This window comes from Zalophus californianus, unplaced genomic scaffold (genome assembly GCF_009762305.2).
Source record: "Zalophus californianus isolate mZalCal1 unplaced genomic scaffold, mZalCal1.pri.v2 scaffold_23_ctg1_2, whole genome shotgun sequence".
Classification (NCBI taxonomy): Eukaryota; Metazoa; Chordata; class Mammalia; order Carnivora; family Otariidae; genus Zalophus; species Zalophus californianus.
Genome location: NW_023365532.1, coordinates 94,360 through 120,644, shown reverse-complemented (window position 1 = coordinate 120,644; position 26,285 = coordinate 94,360). Strand labels below are relative to the sequence as shown.

General features: G+C 41.3%; 1 protein-coding gene across 25 annotated transcripts in view; it reads left to right on the top strand.

Annotated features, from left to right (window-relative positions):
• Positions 1–6: 6 nt before the first annotated feature.
• Positions 7–26,285, top strand: part of LOC118356673 (probable phospholipid-transporting ATPase IIB) — a 56,556-nt gene continuing 30,277 nt past the window's right edge. For 2 of the 25 annotated variants that reach the window (XM_035725964.1, XM_035725973.1), the window contains exons 1-2: positions 7–340; positions 12,146–12,254. Coding sequence is in view for 3 of the 25 variants with exons in the window: in XM_035725973.1 (XP_035581866.1) it covers positions 12,170–12,254 (85 nt within the window). In the remaining 22 variants the exon portion in view is untranslated. The other 23 variants (XM_035725959.1, XM_035725958.1, XM_035725962.1 and 20 more) reach the window with 23 other exon arrangements.

The following is a 26,285-nucleotide window of genomic DNA, read 5'->3' as shown; positions in this document are numbered from 1 at the left end:
CTGTGGTGCCGCCGCAGGTGTCGGACTGATTACATCCCGAGTAGGGCAGAGCCCCTCCGAGCTCGCACGGCGTGTCTGTCTGGTGCAACGGGACCGGAGGTGTTCGCGCCTCAGGAGAACGTGTTGTGTGCAACTAGTAAGAGGTTGGCGATTCAGAGCTACCGCCGGGAAGGACTGGGGAAGGAGCCCCTGGAGCGCTGGGCTGTGCGGGCTGGTGCTGCGGGGAGGGGTGGGTGTGGGGCCGGGAGGTCTGCCGGTGGCCAGGGGAGTCGTGCTGGAGGGAAGAAGCCTCGTTAGAAGCCTGACCTTGGTGCAGGCCGCGTGGTGAAAGCGACAGGAGGTGAGAAAGAGTGATTTGAAGCAGATTATATTGTATTTGAAGCCTTACTTAAGGTTTTGTTTCATTCAAGCATGAGCAAGATCACATATCCCTAATATTTTACTGAAATCTACTTAACCCTCCCCTCCCCCCCGGCCGCCAACAAAAGGCAGTAAAGGCGGGAATACGTACTGTGGCAATCTTAAATCGCTTTAACAATATCCTGGTTTGTAACTGCTGGGATTTAAAAGTATCCTTTATGTGTGGAGGATGCTATCTGTTCTTAAAAGTTGAAGTGGGATGGGTCCTAGGGGGGTGGTTTAGAACCGACCTGCTTGGCTGTGCCCCTGGCACTCAGGATTGCCATCCCAAGGGAGCTCCTCAAGGTAGCAGTGCTCCCCGTCCTGCAGGCGGGCGAGAGGTGGATGCCCACACCTGGAGGGCAGACTCCTGTCCTTCCGGACTGAAGATTTTCTGTGCACAGCTAAGAAATAGGCAGAGATTCAGTAGAGATACACCGATTTCAGTTTATAGGATGCCACCGTGGGTGCTATCCAAAGTAAGGCGACTTCTGAAGATTGATGTCAGTGTGATTGGAGTAAAGGGCTAGTGCGCCCTCCCCACCTGCCATGGAAGACATGCAGTGATTTCAAGATGGAAGTCCTGATATGCCAACTTCATTTTATAATCACACCTCCTGAGACTGACATTGTCACACAAAATTTCATGTTAATTTTTCAGCTGAGTCTGTCACAGAGTGAAGTTCAGAGCTTCTGCCTTTTGCTGCTGGCTTGCTGTTGTAGCCCAGACTACACCTAGAAGATACAGTTCAACAACCTGCCTTCATAAGCCATTCTAGGTCTCCTTCTGCAGTTTGGAGATTTGAGCAAAGCCAAATTGTTAATGCTGAAGTTTAAATTCACGATTATTATTTTATGCTTAGTTTAGGCGATTTTGATACCTTTTCACCATTTTCTTAAGTATTTTGAGAAAAGTTTATTCCCTCTATCCAAACATAATGGTTTGGATGTCCAGGAAGTGGAAGCGTTTGTGCTGCTGGAGTCCTGACACTATGGCACATGGACGGACTGGAAGATAGCTTTGGCCCTATCCCCTTAAACATCAGTGTTCTTTCCCAATATTGAATGGAGCCGTAAGTCTTCATTTTATATGAATGCTACTAAAATAGTCCTCTTTAAGAGAGGAAAAGAGTGATTACCTGAGAGAGTTGATGTCCGAGGACCTTTGTCATCGGATCACTGAGCGGTGTATTGAGAATTGCAAACGACACGGCTCTCCTTTTCTCCTCATAGAAGAGCATTGATTGCTTCAGAAACTTAATGGTTTTGTCAGTGAGAGGGTCTAAACAGGGAAGATCATTTCCCTGAGGTTCTAGAAGTCATTATGCACTCATACAAGTCTCTTTCAGTGTTTTATGTCAAAGTTATTTCAGTATAACCTATTTGAAGATAACCTTTACAGATTAACATTAGATATGCTTTCGGTGTCTGGTAAATACAGAAACAATCAGTATTGGCTCTAAATATGTAGCATTAATTTAAACATTTTTTAAAAAGCATATATAACGAGTGTCTTTTGTTTCATGCACTTGCTGTGATTGGCTGATAAATATTTGTCAAAGAAAGAGAGAACTGAAAGCTCGCACGGTGTGGCTTGGATATCCTGAAAAGTGTGAAGAAAAGCATCCCAGAAATTCGATAAAAAATCAAAAATACAATGTATTTACCTTTATACCTGGGGTAAGACTATTACATTCTTTTTTTTTTTTTTTAAAGATTTTATTTATTTATTCATGAGAGACAGAGAGAGAGAGAGAGAGAGAGGCAGAGGGAGAAGCAGGCTTCCTAGGAGCAGGGAGCCCGATGCGGGACTCGATCCCAGGACCCTGGGATCATGACCTGAGCCGAAGGCAGACGCTTAGCCATCTGAGCCACCCAGGCGTCCCAAGACTATTACATTCTTAAGAATGGGTTTCATATCAGAGATTGCTGGCTCCTTTTGTTTTCACTTTTTTTTTTTTTTAAATTTTTTTTCCCGTTAATTGTGTCATGTCCAAATCAGTGACCTTTTGCTTTTGAACCATTCATGTTTCAAGTAGTTGTTAAATAATTCATGCGCACTTTTAATGGGTACATCATGAAGTTCAAGGTGAGAAAATTTATAGTTTGACTTCAGTCCTAGATAAATATATTTATATTATTGTAGAAATAATCAAGCCTAAATTAAATTAACAGAAAATAAGTCATAAGTTTTGTTTGCAGGTGAAGTGGAATGTTAAGTTTAAAGCCTGCCAAGGAACTTCATGATGAAAGTAAAATAATTTTTTATAGAAACGTGACTCAGTAACAAAATATCTATAAGCATTGATAGATAATAGTTTCTACTTCACATTATAAATTTCAAGCCATGTTATGTTGTTATATCATTAGTTATCTTTAATTAGGTATTATGCTAGGTGTAAATAATGTAGTTTAAATATTTCATTACTTTTTTTGTTGCTAGTGGTATTTTTGGCTTAAGTTACAAAACTGAGTATGTATTTAGGGTGATTGACTAATTTTTGGTTTTTGTACATTTCCTATTTTTATAGACCAATTTATTCGTCTTTCTAAAGGCAAAAGGAAGCTGGTACTGGTTATATTTCTATATCAAAGTTTCTGACACATTCTAGTTATTTGCTCTTACGCTCTTTACAAGAAAATGTCTTGGTAAAGTGAAATAAGGGCTGTTTTATTTTTCATGTTTTAATTTAAATAATCATGCTGATTTTATACTGGGCATTGATTGCCCCTCACCACCCTCCCCCATCCATGTAATAGTTGGTGAATGCTTCATATCTAATTAACTCTTTAGTAAAACACACAAAACTACTGTCTCCGTCATTAAAAGACAGCTCTTTTGTCAGGACAATAAAATGTAAGCTGTCTTTCAGGCAGATAAATATTCTCATCTTTCTTGAATGAAGTTACTGTTTTCTTTAAATTTTAAATACTCGCAGATTGGCGAAGCATTGTACATTTTCCTAAAGGTCACAAAGTTCATTCAGTAGACAACAGAGTATTGATGACAGTGGCTTAAAGCCCACAGTGCAGCCTCACTCTGACCAGAGCAAATCCCTGCAGCCCACCGGGATGGGCTGTGTCCTGAGAGCACCTGTTGGTGTGGCTGCACCACTGTTACCGTGTGAATTCTCGTTCTTAGATTGTCTCTTAAATTAGGCTTTTCATCTAAAACGTAGTATTTTAGAAACATTTGGTAATTGCACAGTAGGAATTCTATGCCATTTTTAGCACAAATGGCAATTTTTGAATTGCTAATAGATATAATTTATGCTACCTGAGATTTTAAAGAAATCACTGAGGAGAAAGAGCTTTCTCTCCTGCTGAGATTAATTTATGAAATGACTCAAAACATCTTTAGACAGCAATTGAATATGATTATGAATAGAAACGTGTTATCATTGTAGCTGATTTTTGAGTTGCACAAACAGCTGTATGGTAATGTAGAAAACTTCATTATATAAAAACTGTGGTTCCAGACTCTTTAAGTCAACAATAAGTACTTAACCCATTGCTCTGCTCTTGTTAACATTTCCATACCCTCCAAGTTGCATATAAAATGGCATCCAAAGAGATTTTGATTTGGAAGTTGCAAGGTTGTAAGTTTAATTGCAATGATAGTGTGCCGTTTGAATTATTCTCATCTATAAACATGAAATTTGTTCCATTTTGATTTTCAATTTAAATTTAATAATTTGAGAATTTGTAAGTAGAAGTCTATTAATATACTGGCTCTTGGGTTTTCTTCCTTAAAAATAACTCTATTTGAATTAAAAAACAAAAACAAAGTTGCAGGATTTGCATTCCTAAAATTTTGTTGAAGGATACTTCTTTTGTATTTGAAAATATTATTGCAGATCAACTGCCAAGAGATTTTAAAGAATATATAGGTCGCTGTCTTCCTGAATTGGTGTGCAATTCACATACTTTTTTATGTCATTATTTCTTATACTTCGAGAGAAGTAAATAGAGGAGATTAAGACAGTTTTTGTGAAGTCAAATTGTGTATGTTTTGCTTGTTCGCTCAGTTATTTTAAAGCTACCCAGATGTTCATGTTCAGAAACGTGGGTATTATATTTTATTTTTTACCGTTTCATAAATATAAGGTTAATAGAACTTTCCCATTGTAAGAGTTTCTGAGTTATCAAGATACACATTTGTGTGTATATAAATAATATATTTATTGACTTACATTGGGAAGATGTCGCTATCTCATTTGCTTTGATATACATACAGAGATTTACAGAGGAGTGTGCAAAACTGGAAATTGTATACAAGAAAATAAAAACTTTTAGAGGATGCTTTTAACATAATTGGAAGTTCTAATTGTTTTTTCAGTTTATTTTAAATATAATTTTAAATAAATACATATGTAATTTAGTTATTGGGAAGCCAGTATCAGAATTACTTAATTTACTGTAACTGAGGGCATATTGTCACTGTTTGATGGAAATATAGTTAGATATTGTGCTGATTTAATTATTTAATTGAAGTTTTAAAGGTTGTCCTTGGAGAGATTGTGTTAATTTTTTCTTTTCCTTTTTAGGTTTTATATGAACAATTCAAGTTTTTCTTGAATCTCTATCCTGCTCACAGTTTGTGCCAGCATTGAAAATAGGCTATCTCTACACCTACTGGGCTCCTCTGGTAAAAGAAAAGATTTTTGAAATTAAGTTAAATTATTAATATTTAGTATTTGGTTTTCAGAGTGGAGATGGTTGAGAGATAAATCGATCAGGTTTTCAGAAGCATGATACTGCTGCTGTGTACCATTGGACTTCGCTTACAGGGTTTTCCAGAGCTCTGCCACTGACCGACTTCGCAGCCTCGCCGGGGGTGTCGGGCCCTTGCGCTGCCTGTGCGTCTTGGCTCAGAGGCCACTGGGAGCCTTTGCTGGCGGGCATGGGGGGTGGTCTCCTTGGGGCATCCTGTACGTGCCCTGTGATACCAGGTCTGTCTCTCCAGCCCGGCTCCCCCATGCCTGTTGGCTTTGTTCCTCGCACCTTTCTTCCCCCGAAGGCAACTTCTGTTCTGCGTCTGAAATTCAGTTGTTACATCTCCTAATAATTTTACTACTTACGTTTGTGTCACTAAAATAATAGTATTGTTTGCATGCTTTAAAAAATCTATATAAAGATTATCTTACTGTCCGTTTCCTGTTGTATCACGCTTTTTTGGCTTAACGTTGATTTCTAAAATGGATCCATGGTGACACATTCACTTTTCACTTCTCTGAAGTACTCCATTGAATGAACATGTCCATCTTTCCAGAAAAAGAGACTTTGAGGTTTCTTCTCATTGTTCACAGTTACAGACTTTGCTATAATGGTCACTGTGATTGTATGTTGTTCCCTGTGCACGTGAGCCGGAGACCCCTTAGGCTGTGTGCATCCTGGAAGTCTGAGTGACAGACTGCTCCTTACTTTTCCCAGTTTCCAATAAAAGCAGTAGAGCATTACAGAAATTTTAGAGCATAGAGAAAATACTGGCTCATCCTAAAAACACAACTATAGTTACGATTTCAGTGTGTTTATTTCTGGCCACTTTTTCTACCCCCGGCTTCACGAGGTTGCCCTGAACCTCTTCAGTTTCACTCCCATCTTGGGTTAAAATTCACTTGAGCAGTGATAGTCTCAGAATTTAAGATCTTCTTAAAAATCTAAAGTAAAATGTGTTCATTTCTGTTTTGCTTTTGCATCTTTCCTATTAACTGTGATTTAAGTAGCTTTTAACCAAAGAAAATGTTAGTTTTAGATGGATTCCTGATGAGGAATTCATGCACAGAATTGACTGTGTCGGCCAGAGCTGGAGTGAGAGCGTGCGTGTGAGCGTCGGTGCCTGTCCTTCCTGTGCTTCCGTGTGATGTTTACATCCTCTGACTCGATTGTCAGCTAGAGGCATTGGAAGTACTTAGTCCTTCTCTTGTTGGCGTGTGAGAATTAACGACTGCATTTACAGAAGTGCCTAGGTCAGCCCCTGCTGCGGTGTTCAGGGAAGGGACATTGTTACTCTGCTGCACTTGTGTGTCAGGGGCCCCAAAGAAAGGAGAAAAGCCCATTTTTCCCATTTGAGTAACGCTTAATGTTGCCTGGTGACATGCCTGGCCAGGTTCTCATGTCCCTGCTCTCATACCGCACCATTAGACCTCAGAAGTGGTCTGCTTTACGAAACCATGTCCTGTTGTTCTTTGGTTGGGTAGCAGCCACGATCGATGCCTTTCATCAGATAATCGATACTGAAGATTTGTTAGTATCTATGCTTGCACTGCTATATACATCTTAACCTCTGATTTAGCAAAACTCTTAAAAGGGTGATGTGTCCATTAGATTCACCTTTGAATCCAAGAGGCAGGCTGAGGTATATTGGTTCCTTGATCCAAACTCACCTCAGAAAAAAAATTTTTTAAACTGAAAATTCAGATATTATATACAGAAGATCTTTTTTATTAATCTAGGCAAACTTAAAGAACCTTTAAACTAAATCTACATCTAAAATGTGTAAATGTATACACACACACACACACATAATATATATATTTTTTATTTTTTTTTAATTTTTTTAAAGATTTTATTTATTTGAGAGAGAGAATGAGAGAGAGAGAGAGAGCACATGAGAGGAGGGAGGGTCAGAGGGAGAAGCAGACTCCCTGCTGAGCAGGGAGCCTGATGCGGGACTCGATCCCGGGACTCCAAAATCATGACCTGAGCGGAAGGCAGTCGCTTAACCAACTGAGCCACCCAGGCGCCCTATATATATATTTTTTTAAATAAAGGAGGTGTGCTTCAGCGGGATTCCTTCCTAGCTCCTGATTCCTTGCTCTTTCTTGACCACTATGTTTGGCCCTGTCCTGTGTCGAGGGCCTGCACTAGCATGTGGTCCTTACACTCAGTGTTTGACGTCTTTTCTCTGCCTGGTTTCTCAGGTTCTGTAAGTACCTGTAAGGTTGCCCAGAGAAAGGAATTAGTTAGCATTTCCAGATTCCTCCTTGCCAGAAGCCTGCCAGGGAAGCATAAAACCATCCTACAGCCGGCAGTTACAAAATCTTACGTCTGACGTCCACTAATTTTAAACAGGGCACTTCACATTTGTTCTGCTCTCCACCTCAAGGGTATTTCTGAAGACAGTGATGGTTTAATAATCTTTCTATATCAAGCACTCTGGGCAATGTTATTTACTAGCTTCAGCTCTGATCTAATTTCTGTTATATTTGCCATAGAACAGGAGAGCAAACTGAAAATAAGTGATTTTACTGCATTCTTGGGTCAGAATGAAGATTACCTTTTGCATCATTCAGTTTCCACAGCAGCTCTTTGAGGTAGAGCTAGTATAATCATAGTAACAAAACAGATTGTAATGCTTCTATCAGAGTTAATCGGGTAGAATAGATCTAGCCATGCAAGCGGTTCTTAGATAAAGGAGGTCTGGATCGTTAACACGGCATCTTCCACATAAGCTGTGTTCATGGTATTTTGTTAATGGAAAGCCAGATAGACTGCATAGGTGATCAGTCAGTCTGCGAGGACTCTGATTTTCGGTCCTTCCTTCTGTCCACTCTTTCTTCTGAGTGTCTCTGCATGTTGGAGGTGTGGATGGAGTATGGAAAGGAGAAACCAAATCATACCTGGACTTATACCTCCTGCTGTCCAGAGACAAACATGCTTAACATAAGCTGCACATTTAGTGTAACCTTTGCAAAGGTACGTGTGCTGCTTGTGTCTGAGTTTCCCTGTCTTAAGTAGAGCTAAGCGTTTCTGTGGCATTTAAAGGTAGCTTATTTAAAATACATAGAAAAGTTTCTGGTGTGGTTAAACTGATATTCTATCAATAGAATTATAGAATTATATAATTTAATATTTAATATATGATATATCAGTAGAATTTTTTCTCTTTTTATAAAAATACCTCTTGTTTTGGCACTTACTCCACATGGCCCCTGGGCCATCCGGAGAAGTAGGAAGAAGGAATTCTACTTTGTGGTACAAGATTTAGTCCCGGCCCATGAACCGGCTGTGTGACACATTCCTGTCAGGCATTGTGACTGACAGACTGATGCCACAAATACTGTGGTTTTGCTGTGGAATACCGTCACCCTCTTGGGTTTGCTTTTGGCTCTTCTAGGTGGCATTACTGTAGCTTCCATCTTTGACCTGCTTGGTGCTGAGGTCACGGGAAGGTCCAGGTAGTCCTGTGGGGCCACTTGTCCACATCTTCCATAGGCCACCGGTCTGTTCTGATCCAGTTACGACCCAGTAGATCTAAACCCTAAAGGTGGAGGCCCATGTGTGGTAGACTCCAGTTGTTAAGAAGGAAATGGTGGCATGGCATCGGCTGTGCCTTTCTCGTCACCTACTTTATGTTGCAAGGCTGGCTCTTGGGGCTTTTCTCAGGGTAGATATGCCGGCGACTGACATGGTAGTATGGGCGTGACACCTCTTGGTTGTTGCTGGTCCTGCACATCTGTCCTGTGTTCAGGTAAACCCTAGATTTGAGGTGTGGCCCAGAGTGGCTTGCAGGTCCTAGCAGTCTTTGCCTGTGACCAGGGCTCTGTCTCCTTGAAGAGTGCTTCCCTCCAGTTTCAGAAGTTGGGACCTGCCCCTATTTGGTGATCTTCTCTAATATTACTGCTTTAGAAATGAGAGCTTATTTTCACTTCCTGAGTTCTTGGAAGCACTAGGAACTATTATGTTTTGTGGTTTATAATTACTTGATGAATGGAGAAGTAACTTTTGCTGTCTTTAAGCCATAGGTGTCCAGGGTGGAAGTCAGACTGACCTGGAGAGTCTAGGTGACATATGTATGTGTGGGCCTGTTCTTTGGAGAGGGGAGGTGAAAGTACACGTCCCAGGCAGAGGGCTCGAGCAGATCTATAGTGCAGAAAACCTTCCCGGTGATGGTGCCACGTTTGCCTGATTCAGAGCCACTCCTCTGACAATACTGTCTTCAGTCTCTGAGGAACATAGGCTTGACAGCCATTGTCCCCTCTCTCTCTCAAGGCGAGGGGGTCCCAAGTAGAATTGTAAGAAATTACGTATACACTGGGAACATGGTCTGCAACAGTAAATATTCTCCTGCATGAGAACAGCTGCATAGAACTGTATTTCCTGCTTCGGTGGATGCGTTATGTTTCATGTTACTAAAACTCAGTTGAGACTTAGAGTTTTTGTTTTTAAAGTGGTATTGTCTTCGCACCTGAGACTAACCGCATCTTTGAATTCAGGAAATACAGTATTTCAACATATGGGTGTACCATGAATTTCCTATTTATAGACATTCAGGTTATTTCCAGTTTTTTATATTGGATGCTGCTGGGATCCTTGTTTTTTTGTTTTGTTTTGTTTTTTAGGATAAATTTCCAGAAGTGAAACTGTTTGGTTAAAGTGTGTGCAAATTTTAAGGCTTTTGATAACACTAAGTTTGTTAAGAGAATATTTTGGTGTCTCCTGCTTTGGATTTTCATAGTTTTTTCTCTGTCTTTACCTGTACTAAAACACATCTAGATAGAAAGGGAAGAAGGAGGCCTGGGCTCTTTTCACAGTGGCGTGATCTTGTACACTGGGAAGTCTGAGGTGTCCACACACAGAGAAATGTTAGAACTAAGAAATGAGGTAGGAAGGTTGTCGGGTACAACATAGATACACAAAACCACTTGTATTTCTGTATACCAGCAGTGATCATCTGAAAATGAAATTACAATAACAGTTCCGTTGTTGTGGCATCAGAAAGAAAAAAATAGGAATAGATTTAGCTAAAATACAGGGTTGCCTGCTGGAAACTAATAAAACATTTTTTAAAAAAAAAATCAAAGATCTAAATAAATAAAAGTCATCCCATGTTCAGGAATTGAAAGACAGTATTGTTACAGTGGCAGCACTCTCCAAATTGATCTGCAGATTCAGCACAATCTGTCAAAAATCCCACTTGGCTTTTTGGCAGAAACTCACGAGCTGACTCTAAAATTCATATGGAAATGCAGGAGACCCAGAGTAGCCAGTGCAACCCAGAAAAGAAGATCAGCATTGGAGGACTCCTGCTTCCCCATTTCAGAGCTCGTTTCAAAGCCACAGTAATCAAGAAGGTGTGGGACTGGCAGAAGGAGAAATGAATAGACCAACGAATACAACGTAGAGTCCAGGAATAAACCTTTACATTCATGACAGATTGGTTTTCGGCAAGGATGCTCACACCGTCCGGTGGATTGTTCAGTGCACTCCACGAATGGTGCTGGGGCACCTGGACAGCTGGATGCGAAAGAAGGAAGTTGGGCCCCTCCCTCAGGTCATACCCAGAAAACCCCTCGTAATGGATCATAGACCTCAGCGGAAGAGCTAAAACTGTAAGACTCCTGGCGGAAAACATAGAGGCCAATTTTTGTGATCTTGGACGGTAAAAGCCCAAGTGACTAAAAAAAACTTAAATTGTATTTATCCAAATTAAAAACTTCTGGACATCAGAGGATACCATCAGGAAAATAAAATGATAACCTAGAGTGGGGGAAAATATTTGTACTCTCACATATGCTAATCCCATGTCTAACGAGGTATTTGTTTCCAGAATAATACAAAGAGCTCTTACAGCTTCACAGTGAAAAGACAAATGACACCGTTAACAAGTGGGTGTAGGATCTGAACACACATTTATCCCAAGAAGATATGAATGGCCAATAAGCTCCCGTTAAGGGTTATAACCACTTTGGGAGGAAGCTTGGCTGTTCATCAAAATGCTAAACGGGCCACATCACCCAGAAGAGGCAAATTCATAGAGACAGAAAGTTGGACTCGTGGTTGCCAGGGGTTGGGGGCTGGAGGAGATGAGGGTGACCACTGTCCAGTGTGGGATTTCTCTCTCTTTGGGGTGATGAGAATAGTGTACAGTCAGATGGCGGTGATGGTACAACTCTGAGCGTAGCAGGGAGGATCAACTTTGAGTAAACACAAGGGCTCACCTCATGTGGCCTGTTGGTGACACAGACACAGCCCTGGAGTGACAGACTGTTGTCCTTTGAGGGCAGTTGTCCAGCGTTGGGTCATTCACAGAGTAGCCTGGGGAATGCGCGTCCGTGTAACATGCAGCCTTCTGAAGAGTCTGTGGTCATAGAGAGGTAGACTTGAAGAGTGTTCACACTCGGAAAACACAAGTGTAGCCTCTGAGCTGTCAGCCACATGTCGGGGGCATAACAGATTTCACAAGAGATCACAAGCACATCAGAGTTTATTTCTGTAGCCTCAAGTTGACCTGTTGAGGTTTTGCTTACAAAGCGGACAAGCCTGCACAGGAGGAGGCTGTCGTGTTGGGATTGCGCCGCGTTCCTTCCTGCTTTCTTCCACCAACAGAATTCAAGCGCAGAAAGCATAAGATTTTATGTCAGCCTTTGGTAATTTGATATTTAAAGGCACGAGCGTTCTAAATAGAATTCCTGGGGTTTTTTTTGTTTTTTTGTTTTTTCAGATTGTTGATTTCTTTTTTCTTTGGGTTACTAAGTATTTTCTGATGTTTAGCTTGTACATGTTATGATATGAATTTAAAAAAATTATTTGGGAATAGGGAGAATTGTAAATCTTTTAGTATGTATTATATTCCTCTTGTAGTGTTTCATTATTACTTTTTTGTCTTTTTTCTTTGTTTTCGTTTATGTTTTAGAAGTAACATAAATGGGGGGGAAGTAAAACTGCTTGGTAAAAGAATATTCCCTTAACTTTTTTGTTAAAGCTAGTTTTCTCAAATACCATATTTTATTTTGTTTTATAGGGATTTGTTTTGGCTGTTACTATCATGAGGGAAGCAATTGATGAATTCCGGCGTTTTCAGCGAGACAAGGAAGTGAATTCACAGCTATACAGCAAGCTTACAGTAAGAGGTTAGCAAGACCCTTTTGATCTAGCTTATCATTTGCTAACTGTAATCATCATTTTAGAGTTAACATAAGTGAAAGAAAACGTGTCTTAATTCTGTTAGAAAATAGTATTTTTCGATTACATATGGTATCTAAATAATTTTTTTTAGTAATCTCATGACTACAATTTCAAGAGAACACATGTGAAACCCAACTGGTGTATGCACATTTTCTGTGAATATCACCTTACCTAAAATCTCTGTTTGTGTTCTATTTAAACGCAGTCGTAAGGGTCGGACAGACATCTGGTACCATGGCCTTAAGTGAAGGGACTTGGAGCCCTTACCATAAATGTCATGATCCAAAATGATAACTGCTTTATGCCCATTTCTCCTTCACTTCATTCAGGGCTTTAACCCTTCCCTAATTTTATGTTTTTAAGGAGCTTGTTTATTTGGTCTCTCAGTCCCAGTGGAGAAGAAGCGATGTGTAGAGGAGTGTGGGAGAAGCCATTATAGGCGGGCATTATGCCTGTCGGAAAGTGACACCGTGACAGTCATTACCTCAGCGAGGGACAGTGAAGGAGGGCACTGAAGAGCTAGACAAGTATGCATAAGAACTTGGAAGCCTGTTTATAAAATGAGGTTTAAAATGGAGTTTGTATCTTCTGTTTACATGTGGACATTTGTACACTGGATTTATTTATTTGAAATAATTCTCCAAAAAATATTTCTGTAGCTTATTGGGATATATTTCATATAACATAAAGTTTATCCATTTAAAGTATACAGTTCAATGGTTTTTGGTATGTTCACAGAGTTATGAAACTATTAGCACCATCTAATTTTGGAACCTTTTTTTTTTTTTTTTAAAGATTTTATTTATTCGACAGAGAGCACAAGTAGGCAGAGTGGCAGGCAGAGGGAGAGGGAGAAGCAGGCTGTCTGCTGAGCAGGGAGCTGGACGTGGGGCTTGATCCCAGGACCCCAGGATCATGACCTGAGCTGAAGGCAGCCGCCCAACTAACTGAGCCACCCACGCGCCCCTAATTTTGGAACATTTTTAACATTCTAGAAAGAAAGTGAATATATTAGCCATCATCGCATTCTTGCCCCTTCTGACCCTCTTCCAGGCCCAGGCAGCCCCCGGTCTGCTTTCTGTCTCCGTGGATTTGCCTCTTAGGACAGGTCACAGAAGTGGAATCGTGCAGTATGTGGGCTTTTGTCACAGGCTTCTTTCACTTGGCATTCTGTGTTCAAGGTTCGTCGGTGTTGTGGCACCTGTCAGGCTTTATTTCTGTTTGTTGCCAAATAATATTCCACTCTGTGGTATTCCGCGTTGTGTTCACCGATTCATCTGTAGACGGACGTTTGGTTTGTTTCCACTCTAGGCTGTTGTAAATAGTGCTGCTGCGAATGTCCGTATGTGAGTGTTTTTGTGTGAACATTGTTTTATTTCTTTTGTAAATATACCTAGAAGTGAAATTGCTGGATTATATGGTAACTATGTTTTTGATAAACTGCCAAGCTGTTTTCCTAATTGGCTGCCCCATTTTGCATTCTCACCGGCAGTGTGTGAAGGTTCCGGTTTCTCCACATCCTCACGGGCACTGTTACTGTCTGTCTTCTTTATTGTGGCCGTCCTGTCGGGTGTGAAGTGGTATCTCACTGTGGCTTGATTTGTCTTTCCCCGACGACTAGTGCTATTGAGCATCTTTCCATCTGCTTATCAGGTGATTGTATGTCTTTGGAGAGGTGTTTATTCAGATGTTTTGCTTACTGTTTTTTTTTTTTTCTCATTGTGTGTACCTCTTTTAAGATACCACCTTTTTTTTTTTTAATTTTATTTTGCTGTGTTATGTTAGTCACCATCCATTACATCATTGGTTTTTGATGTAGGTTCCATGATTCACTGTTTGCGTACAACACCCAGTGCTCCATGCAGAACGTGCCCTCGTTAATACGCATCCCCAGGCTCACCCGTCCCCGGGCTTACTGTTTTAACTGGATTAATTGTTTTTTAATTATTGACTTGTAAGCATTCTTTATACAATCTGGATTTAAGTCTCTTGTCAATATATGGTTTGGAAATATTTTGTCTCGTTCTGTGGCGTGTGTTTTCTTCTTCTCGGTATCCTCTGACGCACAGAGTTTTCATGTTATGATGTCCAACTCATCTGTGTTTTCTTCTGTTGCTTTTGCCTTTGGCATTGGAGCTAAGAAACAGTTTACCAACCCGAGGTCACCAGGATTTACTTCTGTATTTTCTTCCAGGGATTTTATAGTTTTAGCTCTGACATTCAGATGTGTGATCCACTTTCATTTCATATTTTGTGTATGGTGTGTGATATGGGTTCACATTCCTTTGCATGTGAGTATCCAGTTGTCCCAGTACCATTTATTGAAAAGACTATTCTTTTGAGGTTAAGTTGAATGATTAACTATTAAGAAGCTTTGATGCTTAAAGCTGTGGCATGATAGAGGTTAGGTGTGTTGTAGAAAAGAGTTATGCTTGCGTTTTGGAAAAGAGAGTCCCCAGAATGGCCAGGCAAATTCGGTGTAACCTTGGTATGTCTTTTTTAGAATATAATACAGATCCTGGCTTATTTTTTAAATTGTTTTTAACTGTGGTATTTGGACTGTGTAGAGATTTGTTTCTGTGTATTAATTGTATCATTCAGAACTAAATGGTATGGTGGCATCTGAGAAACTGGCAGAGGAGGCAGTCCTGCATGCCCTTCCTTTCTTCCACAGAAGCACGGAAAAGCCAAGCTCCTGCCATGAGGAATGCAGCCCACATTCTTGACTGGGGACTCTGGACCCTGCTCTGAAGGGAGTAGAGCAGAACTTACTTGCAGAGAATTGTGTCTGTCTGTCCAACCTGTGAGGGACACATGAAGGACGGACTCAGGATGTCTTTCTTTCATCTAACATGGATGTCACTCAGGACAGAGGAGCCAAAAGCCAGTGGGCATTTCTCAAGCCCATGTCAGGCTGAGGAGAGGCAGCAGTAGCTTGGGGCCAGCATTGACAGTCGACACACAGAATAGAGGGTCACGTGCCAAGCCGAGGAAGCTGGAGAGGGGACTTCTTTGGAAAATTGGGGCATGTAAAAGTGCCCGTGTTTCCTGGGGAGTTTTGAAAGTCACATCCAAGGCCAGCCCTAGATCACACTCAGAAAAGAACCCGAGAAAGCGTTTTGCCTCTGGCCAGGTCTCTAGGCTCAGTGCAAGCAGAGGTGAAAGCTCAGGCTGAGTTCTAGGCAGCCTGGCTCTGTGTTGGAGTCCCCAGCACAGAGGCAGTCTGCGACGATCGGGAGAGGTTGGTCTCCCTTTCTCCCTCCCTTGCTTCGTTCCTCCCCCCTCGCAACGCTTTCCTTCTTCCCTCCCCCCATCCTTCCCTTTCTTAGTCTCGCCCCCTCCCCATGCAAGGAAATCCTTTCCAAAACACTGGCTGAAAGACTTCTCTCCATACATGACAAAGAATACACACTTTACAAAATGAGTCTACAAAAGTCACTCTACGTGCATGGCTGCAGCATATACCGAACAACAAAACAAACCCAGAAGAGGGGGAAGTGCCTGATTTCCTGAGTTACCAGATTATAATAGTCAAAGTGTACAGGTTTCCACAAAAAAATTACAGAACATGCAGAGAAACCATGTGGCCTAGTCACAGAGGAAATGAACAGAAACCGTCCCTGCAGAAGCCCAGATTCTGGACTTAGGAGACAAAGTCTAGGTCAGCTGCCTTAAGTCTGTCCAAGGAGCTAAAGGAAACAACTGAAAAACACTGACAGGATTAGGAAAAATGATGGGTTTTTTTGTTTTGTTTTGTTTTTTTAAGATTATATTTCTTTCTTTGACAGAGAGAGACACAGCGAGAGAGGGCACATAAGCAGGGGGAGGGTCAAAGGGAGAGGGAGCAGCAGGCTTCCCGCTGAGCAGGGAGCCCGAGGTGTGGGGTTCGATCCCAGGACCCCTGGGATCATGACCTGAAACGAAGGCAGACACACTTAACGACTGAGCCACCCAGGCACCCCGAAAAATGATGTATTAACATACAGAATACCAATAAAGGTATAGAAATTATAAAAGAAGCAAAAAGCAAAAATTCTGGTGCTGAAAAGTACAATAAATTAAAGGAAAAACTCACTGGAGAGTTTCAGTAGCAGAGTTGAGCTGGCAGAAGAAGGAATCAGTGACCTTGAACCTAGGTCATTTCAATAACTAGATAATTTCAAGTGGAATTACCCATTCTCAGAAGCAGAAGGAAGAGTGAAGGAAAATAAGCAGGTCCTAAGGGACTTGTGGGTGGTGCCAAGTGTACTACATGTGCACACACTGGGCATCTTGGAAGGGAGAAAGGGTGGAGAGAATGTTGTAGGGAATAGTAGCCATTAACTTCCCAAATTTGATGAAAGACATGACTCTCCATACTCGGGAAAATCAGTGAATCCCTAGAAAGATAAATGCAAGGAAATCCGCACTGAGACACATGACAATCAAACTGTTGAAACCCGAGGACCAAGAGGATATTCTGAAAGCAGCAAGAGAGAAACACACAAGGAAGGGCTCTTGAGTCAGAAACGCTGGAGGTCAGAAGGACGTGGGGTGACATTATTAAGATGGGAAAAGAAAAAAATGGTCCACCAAGCATTGGATGTCCGTAAACCTCTCATTCACAAATGAAGGCGGATTGAGACATTTCCAGATGCCTTTAGAATCGAAAACAGGGACTCAGGCAGATAGGCATCCACCCATGTTCATGCAGCACTATTTATAATTGCCCACATGTCCACCGGTGGGTGAATGGACAAATTATGGTGTTTTTTCACATTGGAATATTATCCAACCATAAAAATTAATGAATACTGATAAACCCGGATGCCCCTTGGAAACATTACACTCTGTGAGAGAAATCAGACACAAAGGGTCACGGACTCTATGTCATTGACACGAAGTATCAGAACAGGTAGATGAATGGAGCTAGAAAGCAGGTTGTGGTCGCCACGGCCCTGGGAAGTGGCGGCAGCGGCGGGCGGGGGGCAGCTGCTTAGTGGGCATGACACGTCCTCTGTGGTGAGGAAAATGTTTTTGAGCTTGATAGAGTGGGTTGCACAACATCGTGAATGGACTCAGTGCTGTATTCACTTTAAAATGGCTGATTTTGTTATGTCATTGTCACCTAAAAATAGTAAAAAATGTTGAAGAAGGCATACTAATCATATCTTTTACACTTCTGTGACACTCCAACTCAGAATATTTGAAAAATAATTGTCAGTGGGTTTATTTCAAAGACAAATGCAAATTTACCTTTTTAAACAAGATAGATCATCATTGGTGATCTTTGGAAGGACATTTTTACGTGTAGATGATGATGATACTGCTTTTCTTTTTGACTTCCTCGTGAGTGTCAGTAACTTGCTCATTTGCATAACTGCCATTCAAGGTAGGTTGGCTTATCTCCATGTTACAGGTGAGGGACCTGAAGCTCAGGCCATGTGATTTGCCCTGAGCCACTGCAGTTTTGGTAGAGTTCATATTTGAACCCAGACCATTCTGATGTCAAACCCAGTGTTCTTTCAACTGTAGTGCTTTGCTCTGTGGCTGGTTATTCTGATGCAAATGACTGATAGGTAAAATCTGGGATGTAAAAAAAAATGCATGTATATGCTCATTGACTTTAGTTTGAAATTTGTTTTCTTGTCAAGAATACGTTCATCTCCTTAATTTCTAGTATTTCGTAGTGATCTGTTCTTTGAATGGCATTGATGGCTACTTCCTTATGTGACTTAACTCTGGTTTGTTATATTTACAGTATTTGATCTTTTTGTACTTGGAGTTCTTAAGCACATTCTTATAGAAATACTCTGGGAAAAGTGTTCTCTGCTATATGTTTTCTGTGGAAAAGGAAAGCCATGTCCACTTTTAAGTATGCTCCTATCTTTGGGGTGCTTTGTTAGAAGCAGAGAGTATTTTAACTGGTATGCAATGTCAGTCAACACTGAGATTCTTTATTTATTTTTTTCAGTTTATTGATTTATTGTTTTAGTCATCTTTGCACCCAGTGTGGGGCTCAGACTCACGACCGTGAGATCAGGGGTGTCATGTGCTTCCTGTGGAGGCAGCCGGGTGCCCTGACACGGACGCTGTTTAGTTAGCTGCATGTGTCGTTACTTGAGAAGCTGCTTCTCTTGCCGTGTGGGAATTCTCTGTGTCTGCTGCTGCCCCTGTCACTGCTTTCTCCCTGTTTGTGACTACTTTATTCTTCATGTTTAGCCCAATGGACAGCATCTGGGTCAGAGCCTAGCAGGAGAATGTGAAATTGTTGGCAGCTCTTACAAAAATCCGTGACGAGGACTTTGAATTGTGGGGCCGTTCTGTACTTGGATTCTTTTACCTCTTGCTCAGGAGAGGTGTCTGAACTGCACACTTGGCTGCAGTCATTCCACTGGCTGGCTCTCAGTTCGGTTCCCGATAGTCCCTAAGGACCCAGTGTGTGTGAGACACTGCGATGACCTCACGGGATTCAAACATGAGTAAGTCCTGGACGACGCTTTTTAAAGAGTTCATGCACTATCCTAGCAGGGACGATAAATTCAGAGTTTTGTTTTTGTCTTCATCAGCCACCAGATCTCAGCAGGACAACATCGTGTCACCCGCTGTTGGTGGAAATTCCAAATTTACACCTAAAGCTAATGTGGGACTTTAGATTCAGAAATGGATCTGGAATTCTGTGATTGCAGAATGATGCCGGTGACTGCAGGTGATGACTGCAGTCAGTCTTAGCTGTTTCTTGTCATGGTTACGGCGTTTTGTTATTTAACGTGCTTTCTAATATTCAGACATAGGAGAGAGAGGGAAGTCTGTTGTCTTTGAACATTGTGGGCATTGTGCGTGTGTGCACGTGTGTGTACGCGAGGAAGAACATTTACATATTTCCATGCTTCTGGTGTTCCAGTTTCCTTGCCAAAAAGGAACTTTATCCACAGAAAGTGGCCATGTCCTTTATTCCTGTCTGTTTTAGCATCTTTGATCCTTACTGTCAACACTGTTGCTACATACTTGTTAAAATTCTTAGTAGCTTTTTTTTTACATAAAATATCATGAATTATCTTAATGAAATTCATCTTTTAATGAAATTGTGTGTCATAGTTATTCTTGAAAAATCAAGGGATCTTAAAATCCCTCTTTACTGCCTTTTACACATTGTGGGTGATGTGCACTTTCACAGGGAAATCCTAATATGTAACTGGTTTCATGAGTTACTGCATGTTCCACTTGGTAAGAAGGATTTCCTTTTGTGACAGTCATGTCTTCAGATAGTTGGGTTTTTTAAAAAATAGTATTCTCAAATGTTAGCAGAATTTTCCCATCAGAAATCGCTTGAGAGCTCCTAAACTCAGAAGTAATCAGAATGGATTGTCGCCATGCAGTCCGCAGAGAGGCGCCAGTGACTTTCCTTCTCTTATTCGAGTGGTTTCATCTCTCAGTGGTCCACTTTTGTGACAGTGCAGATGAAGAACAGTGGGTACTTGGAAGTCCTTTCTGTGTGTTTTCTGTATGTAGTCAGAGCAGTCCTTTGATAAATGTGCTCACCTTCTCACGTGTTTACATCATGCGGTCTTCTTTCCTGTCTGTGGTCTGAGCAGCGTTTGGAAAGCATCCATAGAAGAATGTACAGTATACATTACTACATTTGTACCATATAATAGTAGTTTTTTTTTTTAAGATTTATTTATTTATTTATTTGAGAGAGAGAATGAGATAGAGAGAACATGAGAGGGGGGAGGGTCAGAGGGAGAAGCAGACTCCCTGCTGAGCAGGGAGCCCGATGCGGGACTCGATCCCGGGACTCCAGGATCATGACCTGAGCTGAAGGCAGTCGCTTAACCAACTGAGCCACTCAGGCGCCCAGTAGTTCTTGATCCTAGTATGTGTCAGGCACACACACACAGTTGAGATTTGTTATCTCATCGGTTCAGTTCTCTGTGGCTGTACCAAGGTGGACATAGATACCCGGAACTAGGTATGTACTTATTACCCTCACCAGTCTTCCTTCCTCACGTCACCCTAAGAGGATCTGTATGAGCTTAACTTTATGATATTCATACACCATGTTTTGTTTTGTTTTGTTTTTTAAGATTTTTTATTTATTTGACAGAGAGAGCACAAGCAGAGGGAGAGAGAGGGAGAAGCAGGCTCCCTGCTGAGCAAGGAGCCTGATGTGGGACTCGATCCCAGAAGCCTGGGATCATGACCCGGGCCGAAGGCAGCCGCTTAACCGACTGAGCCACCCAGGCATCCCCCTTTACACCGTGTTTTTTATTGCATCGTTTGGAGATTAGGGGCCACGAGAAAGTAATGGAAAAAACTGGCTAACACAAAGTACCTTGTCACAGGTGAGAAGTAATTGTTGTTTTGTGTGTAGGTGCCTATATGTGCTAGCATCTGGGATCTCTCTCTGCTACCTGGTGTCACTCTGGTGGTCACCCTTAATTATCGGCTTCTCAGCTGTGTTCATACCGCTATCTTCTCCCGAGTTACGTAGGGCGGCTGGCATATGTAGGGACTCAGGAAATGGGATGACACACGAGGAATTTCCAGATCAAATAGGAAAAGTGTGAGGCCTGATCTTGTCAGCCAGCCGCCCAGTGAGGGTTCCCTTTTCCTGACGTCCTTGCCCGCTTTACTTTCTTTAACTTGCCAACTTCCGTGGTGAAAAATGCTCTCCTTGTGTTTTGCTTGCTGCTTACCTTTTAACATTTCATTGTTCATTTTGATCTTTGATAAAAGTTTATTCATCTGTTTTCATACATCTTTACCTTTTCATAATTTCTCTAAGAAATTTATCTGGTGACAAATATTTTTGTCTTGTTTGACTCATTTTTGTATCTTTTTCTTTTAAATGTAGATAAATTTGTACTTTTTATGTATGTAGATCTGATCTTTTCCCCTGTGGTTTTTACTTCAATCTTAGAAGGTCCATTCAACCCCGACGTAAATGAGTGTTTTAATCTCCTTACAGTGTTTCTGTGTGTTCATTTTCCGTAGCCGCTTGTAATTTTACGTATCAGGTGTGCGTTGTATGGAGAAAGGGATGTGTCTTTTTTTTTCTCCCCAAATGGTTAGTTAGTTCCTTTAAAACCAGTTATTCACGTGACTAAAGCTCTTTTCTCAGACCTTGGAGAAATGGATCAGATTTGTTTGGGCCCTTTTCTTCGCTTTCTTGTCTGCTGCACGGACTCATCCAGATTTCCGTGCCAGTTCCATTCCAGTTTTAAATAATGTTCCTTTTTAGCATGTTCTAGTGTCTTGGAAAATCTTTCCCTCGCTCCCTCCTCCCCTCCCTTCCTCCATCAGTTATTTTTCTTTTTCATTTTTTTCTTGTTTTCCCTGAGAAACACGAAACACTCTAAATATAAGATGATTGGGAGTTTTTCCTTCTGCTTGTGAGTTAGACCAGGGGCGTCGAAACCTCATAAATAGGCTCATGGTGGCTTGCCGTCTTCATCCGTGATTTCTTCATTCTTCTACCAAGGATCGATGTCAGCCTCCACACTTGGGAGTCTTTGAGCAGTAAGAAACTGCCGTGGGATTATTGAAAAATCTAAGGAAATGAGAGACTAGGGACAATTTTGAACCATCTTTAGTTCATATACCTCTCAGTAGTAATGTCATCATGCTGATTCATGTAGGGCCTTGGAGTTTTTGTACCTTTGTAGGCCCAGGAGAGAGGAAGGCTTTTTCCTAAAGCTTCTGGTTTTCGTGTTTGAGAGCCTTAGAACTTGTTAATTATGGACTGTTCATATTAACAATATTTTGTATTTTAACATTTGGTAGATGTATAACAATTCTTTCTAAGCACAGAAAACAAAGATTAGACATTTCTCTTATGCAAACACCGGCAGGCTTCACCAAGACTTTGAAATGTCCTGTCAGTAGTAAGACCCTAAAAATTTTCATTTGTACCTGTTAGTTGAGAAAATATTTAGTATTGAGATACTAATTTTTCAAACCCTTGTACTTTTCTACAAAATCTTCAGTTAACGCAGTGAATTGCAATCGATACTTAATTTCATTATTTAGTTCTGCATATTGCTTCAGGCAAAAGATGTGTGCAGTGGTGGGCTATAAAGTATTCTGTATGGATACGCTCTTCTGGCAGCTTCTGAACTCTGTTGGTAATTACACGGATGGTATAGACTGTTTTAGCTAGGGACATCATTTTAGAGGGGAAGTGGTTGCCTCATATAATTGATCCAGTAAAGAACATTATGTGCTTTAAATGTTTCTTACCACGATAGAATATTTTGTTATTTCCATATTCTTTCTAAAGCTATCTAATTTTTTTTTACTGATGGAACAAGAAAAAGATTTGATTGTGTTTAACTTGAGTATCTTAATTTTTTTGTTATTGCTAAAGAATGCTTTTTAAAACTACTCTAATTATTGCTAGTGAATGTTTAAGAGTAAAAGTTGGTTACTTCCAGCAAGATGCTTTATAACCCTCACCCCAAAACAGCAGTATTTCCTTTTTTTTTTTTTTTTTTTAATTTTCTAGGCTGTAATTACTACCATTCAGACATCACTGTATTTGATCTCGCTCTGCTTTCTGTCAGCTCTCTGGAGTGTAGGTTTTCTGTGGGCAGGGCCTTGCCCATTTTGTTCCCACTTTTGTCCCCAGCCTGTGTTGGGGGAGGGATACCACATGCCTCCCTGCCCCTGCCCGCCTTCAGCTGAAGGCAGAATGGGCCACCCAGCCGGAGCAGAGTCCTGGCCTGTGTGCTCCCAGACGGGTTTCACGGGGCCCGTCTTTTTTTCCATCGCTTACCGGGGCCAGCCTCAGACTGTAAAGCGCCCTTCATTGTGACGAGACTTTGTCCATCTCTAATCGTACCCTTGCCTTTTCCGCTGTGTTTCTAGCCCTCAGGTTCCTTCCCTGCCTCTGGCTCCCACTGTAGACCTCTCCGATGTACCTGGTGTACCTTCTGGACTTCATTGAGTGCGCTCTTCCTCTGCAGCCCTGTCACGTGCTGGTGGTTTTTTAAGCAGGGCCTAGGGCTGCTTCACCTGGCGCCAGGCACTCCGCCTGTCTCTCCCTCTTCCTCCCTCATACACCCGATCCAGTGGCTTTCAGCTGCCGATTCCTTGGTCTTAATGCCTTCACGCTGCTTCCAGCCCCTGTCATGTTCTAGCTGATGAAGTCTGATTTGGCAGTTTTTTCCTTTAGGATTGTGCTTTTGCTTGGCCTAACTAAAGTTCACAAAGATTTTCTGCTATATTTCTCCTATGTTTCTTCTTCTAGAAGTTCTTTGGTTTTAGGGTTTGCCTTAGGTATATCCATTTTGAGTAAAGTTTTGTACCAGTACCTGGTGTTTGTGTAAGTACTTTTTTCGCATGTGGATATCCAAATGCTTCTAGCACCATGTTTTGGAAGAGTGATGTTTTTCACATGGCATTGCCTTACACTTTTGTCAAAAATCAGTTGTCTTTTGGGGCGCCTGGGTGGCTCAGTTGGTTAAGCGTGGCTCAGTCGGTTAAGCGCCTGCTTTCGGCTCAGGTCATGATCCCAGAGTCCTGGGATCGAGTCCCTCATCTGGCTCCCTGCTCAGCCTGCTTCTACCTCTCTCTCTGCTGCTTCCCCTGCTTGTGCTCTCTCTCTTTCTCTCTCAAATAAATACATAAAATCTTTAAAAAAAAAATCACTTGTCTTTTATCTGAGGGTTTATTTCTGGACTCTCTTCTCCATTTATCTGTTTGTCTCTCTTTATGCTAATACCATTCTTTTTTGATTACCGTTGTTGTATAATAATTCTTGAAATCAGATAGTGTTTTCCCTTCAACTTTGTTTCTCATTTTCAGAGTCTCCTCTAGGTCCTGTGTATTTCAATATGACTTTCAGAATCAGCTTGTCAATTTCTGTAAAAAATGCCTGCTAGGATTTTGACTGGGATTGCATTGAATCTATAGATAAATTTGAGGGAGAATCAACATCTTATTAATACTACGTCTTCTGACCCATGAATGAGATAGATCTTTCCCTTTATTTAAGTTTTAAAATTTCTGTCAGCAATATTTCTTTTCAGAGTCTAGGTCTCTTTTAAAATATAGTTTACTTCTATATGTAAATAAACGTATTAATTCCATTTCCCAGCTACCCACTTTGCTTCATAATCCATGTTAAATTCGGCTTCTACCTCCTCAGCCACTTAAAGTGTTGAGAGAGTTGGTGGGGGGTGCCGGTCCCACCCAAACAACAAAGACAAGCCACACAACCTGCTAATGTAGTGTGCAGTTGTCTGCCTGGGAACTACATGTGTCATCCCCTGGTGACCTTCTAGAGTGCCATTTATATGTCATCAGTTCCTTTTTTAAAAAGTTGCTTAATTATCTTCCACTCTTATTGCCTGTGTGTGTTTTGTTGGGAAAGAAGTAATGATATAATTTCATCCTTATTTGGTAATCTGTGTCTGGTTCAGTGTGGCTTATAGAGCTACTTTGCCATTGGTCCATTACGACATTTGGCTCATTGAACTGATTAAGAATAGATTGGTCATAAACTTCTCTTGTTTTGAAGTGGGGTAAGTTTGATGCATTTGCAAAAAACAAACTAAATGTCATAAAAGTATATTTCAGTTACGCTTTGAACCTGTCACAGGATCTGGGTTTAGTAGACACTGTGATGTTAGTCTGTTCATAGCAGGTAAGCACATTGTCAGAGGTGTGCGTGCATACTGGGTGCTCATGTGGGTCCCTGAAGGCTTTGGGAGGCTCTGTTTGCTGTGGAATTAAGGAGGGCTGTGGGAGGGCTGTGAAGGGAGGGCTTCCAGTCAAAAGAAACAGCAAGTATAGAGAACTCGGGCCCCAGAGAGTTGTAGCATACAGTGCTAAAAGCAAATGTAGACCCTTTTAAAGCCAGAAAATTAATTTGAGATTGGTTGTGAAGAACATGTGTATAATGATGTAACTCTGAATTATCTTCTAAGTAATTGTCAAATAATGGAGATTTTTTTTGGTGGAGATAAACATAATCCTTAGTTTTGCCACCCACTTCATCTGGAATTCATATTGAATTAGGGAGTTGATAGTAATGGAGACCGTTTAGGGGAATATTCTCTTTATTCCGGTAAAAAATGAATAGCACTGAGATTGGTGGGCAGGGTCTATGTTTAAGAAGCTTTGGAGTAAGGAGAAGTAGTCCTTTGAGTTACTTCTTGATCTTTCAAAGAAGCCTGTGAAACTTGGTTCATGCAACAAGCCAGTCGAATGCTTTTCTTCTGTGAGAAACATGTAAGCTGCTGCACTTTGGAAGCATGGTGGCTGGGAACATTGATTGCTAGGAGGAGAGCTTAATGGAAGGATTTCATTGCAGTAGTTTAGAGAGGGGGAAGGATGGCTGTTAACCTTATTTGGTAACATTCACTGTTAACCATTTCACCAGAAAAGGCCCCAGCTTGTACTCCAGGTAAATTGAAAACAGTGTTTTTTAAAAACAACTGTCCTTAGGTATAAGTGCTGGCCTATACATCATTACTGTATTTAGAACTTGCTTCTCTCAAGTGTAACTCTGAAATTATTAACTTTTATTTTATTTCATTAAGATTTTATTTATTTGTTTGACAGGGAGAGACACAGTGAGAGAGGGAACACAAGCAGGGGGAGTGGGAGAGGGAGAAGCAGGTTTCCCGCTGAGCAGGGAGCCCGATGCGGGGCTCGACCCCGGGACCCCGGGACCCCGGGACCATGAGTTGAGCCGAAGGCAGATGCTTAACAACTGGGCCACCCAGGCACCCCTGAAATTATTAAATTTTAAATGCCCATTTCAAAAACACTTTGTGTTGTTGATGGCTCTATTGGGTTGTGAGAGCAGGTGGCAGTTCTGTCTTTTCTTTGTGCTATGACATGTAAAATTTAGGGATTTTCTTTTTTTTCTTCTGTGATCAGTCCCCCAACTCTGATAATAGTATGTCACTAGGGTCAGCTGTCAGCTCAGTTCACAAAGGGTGGCCGGAAATCAAACCGTTCTTGTGGGCATGAGCTGTTCCCATTGG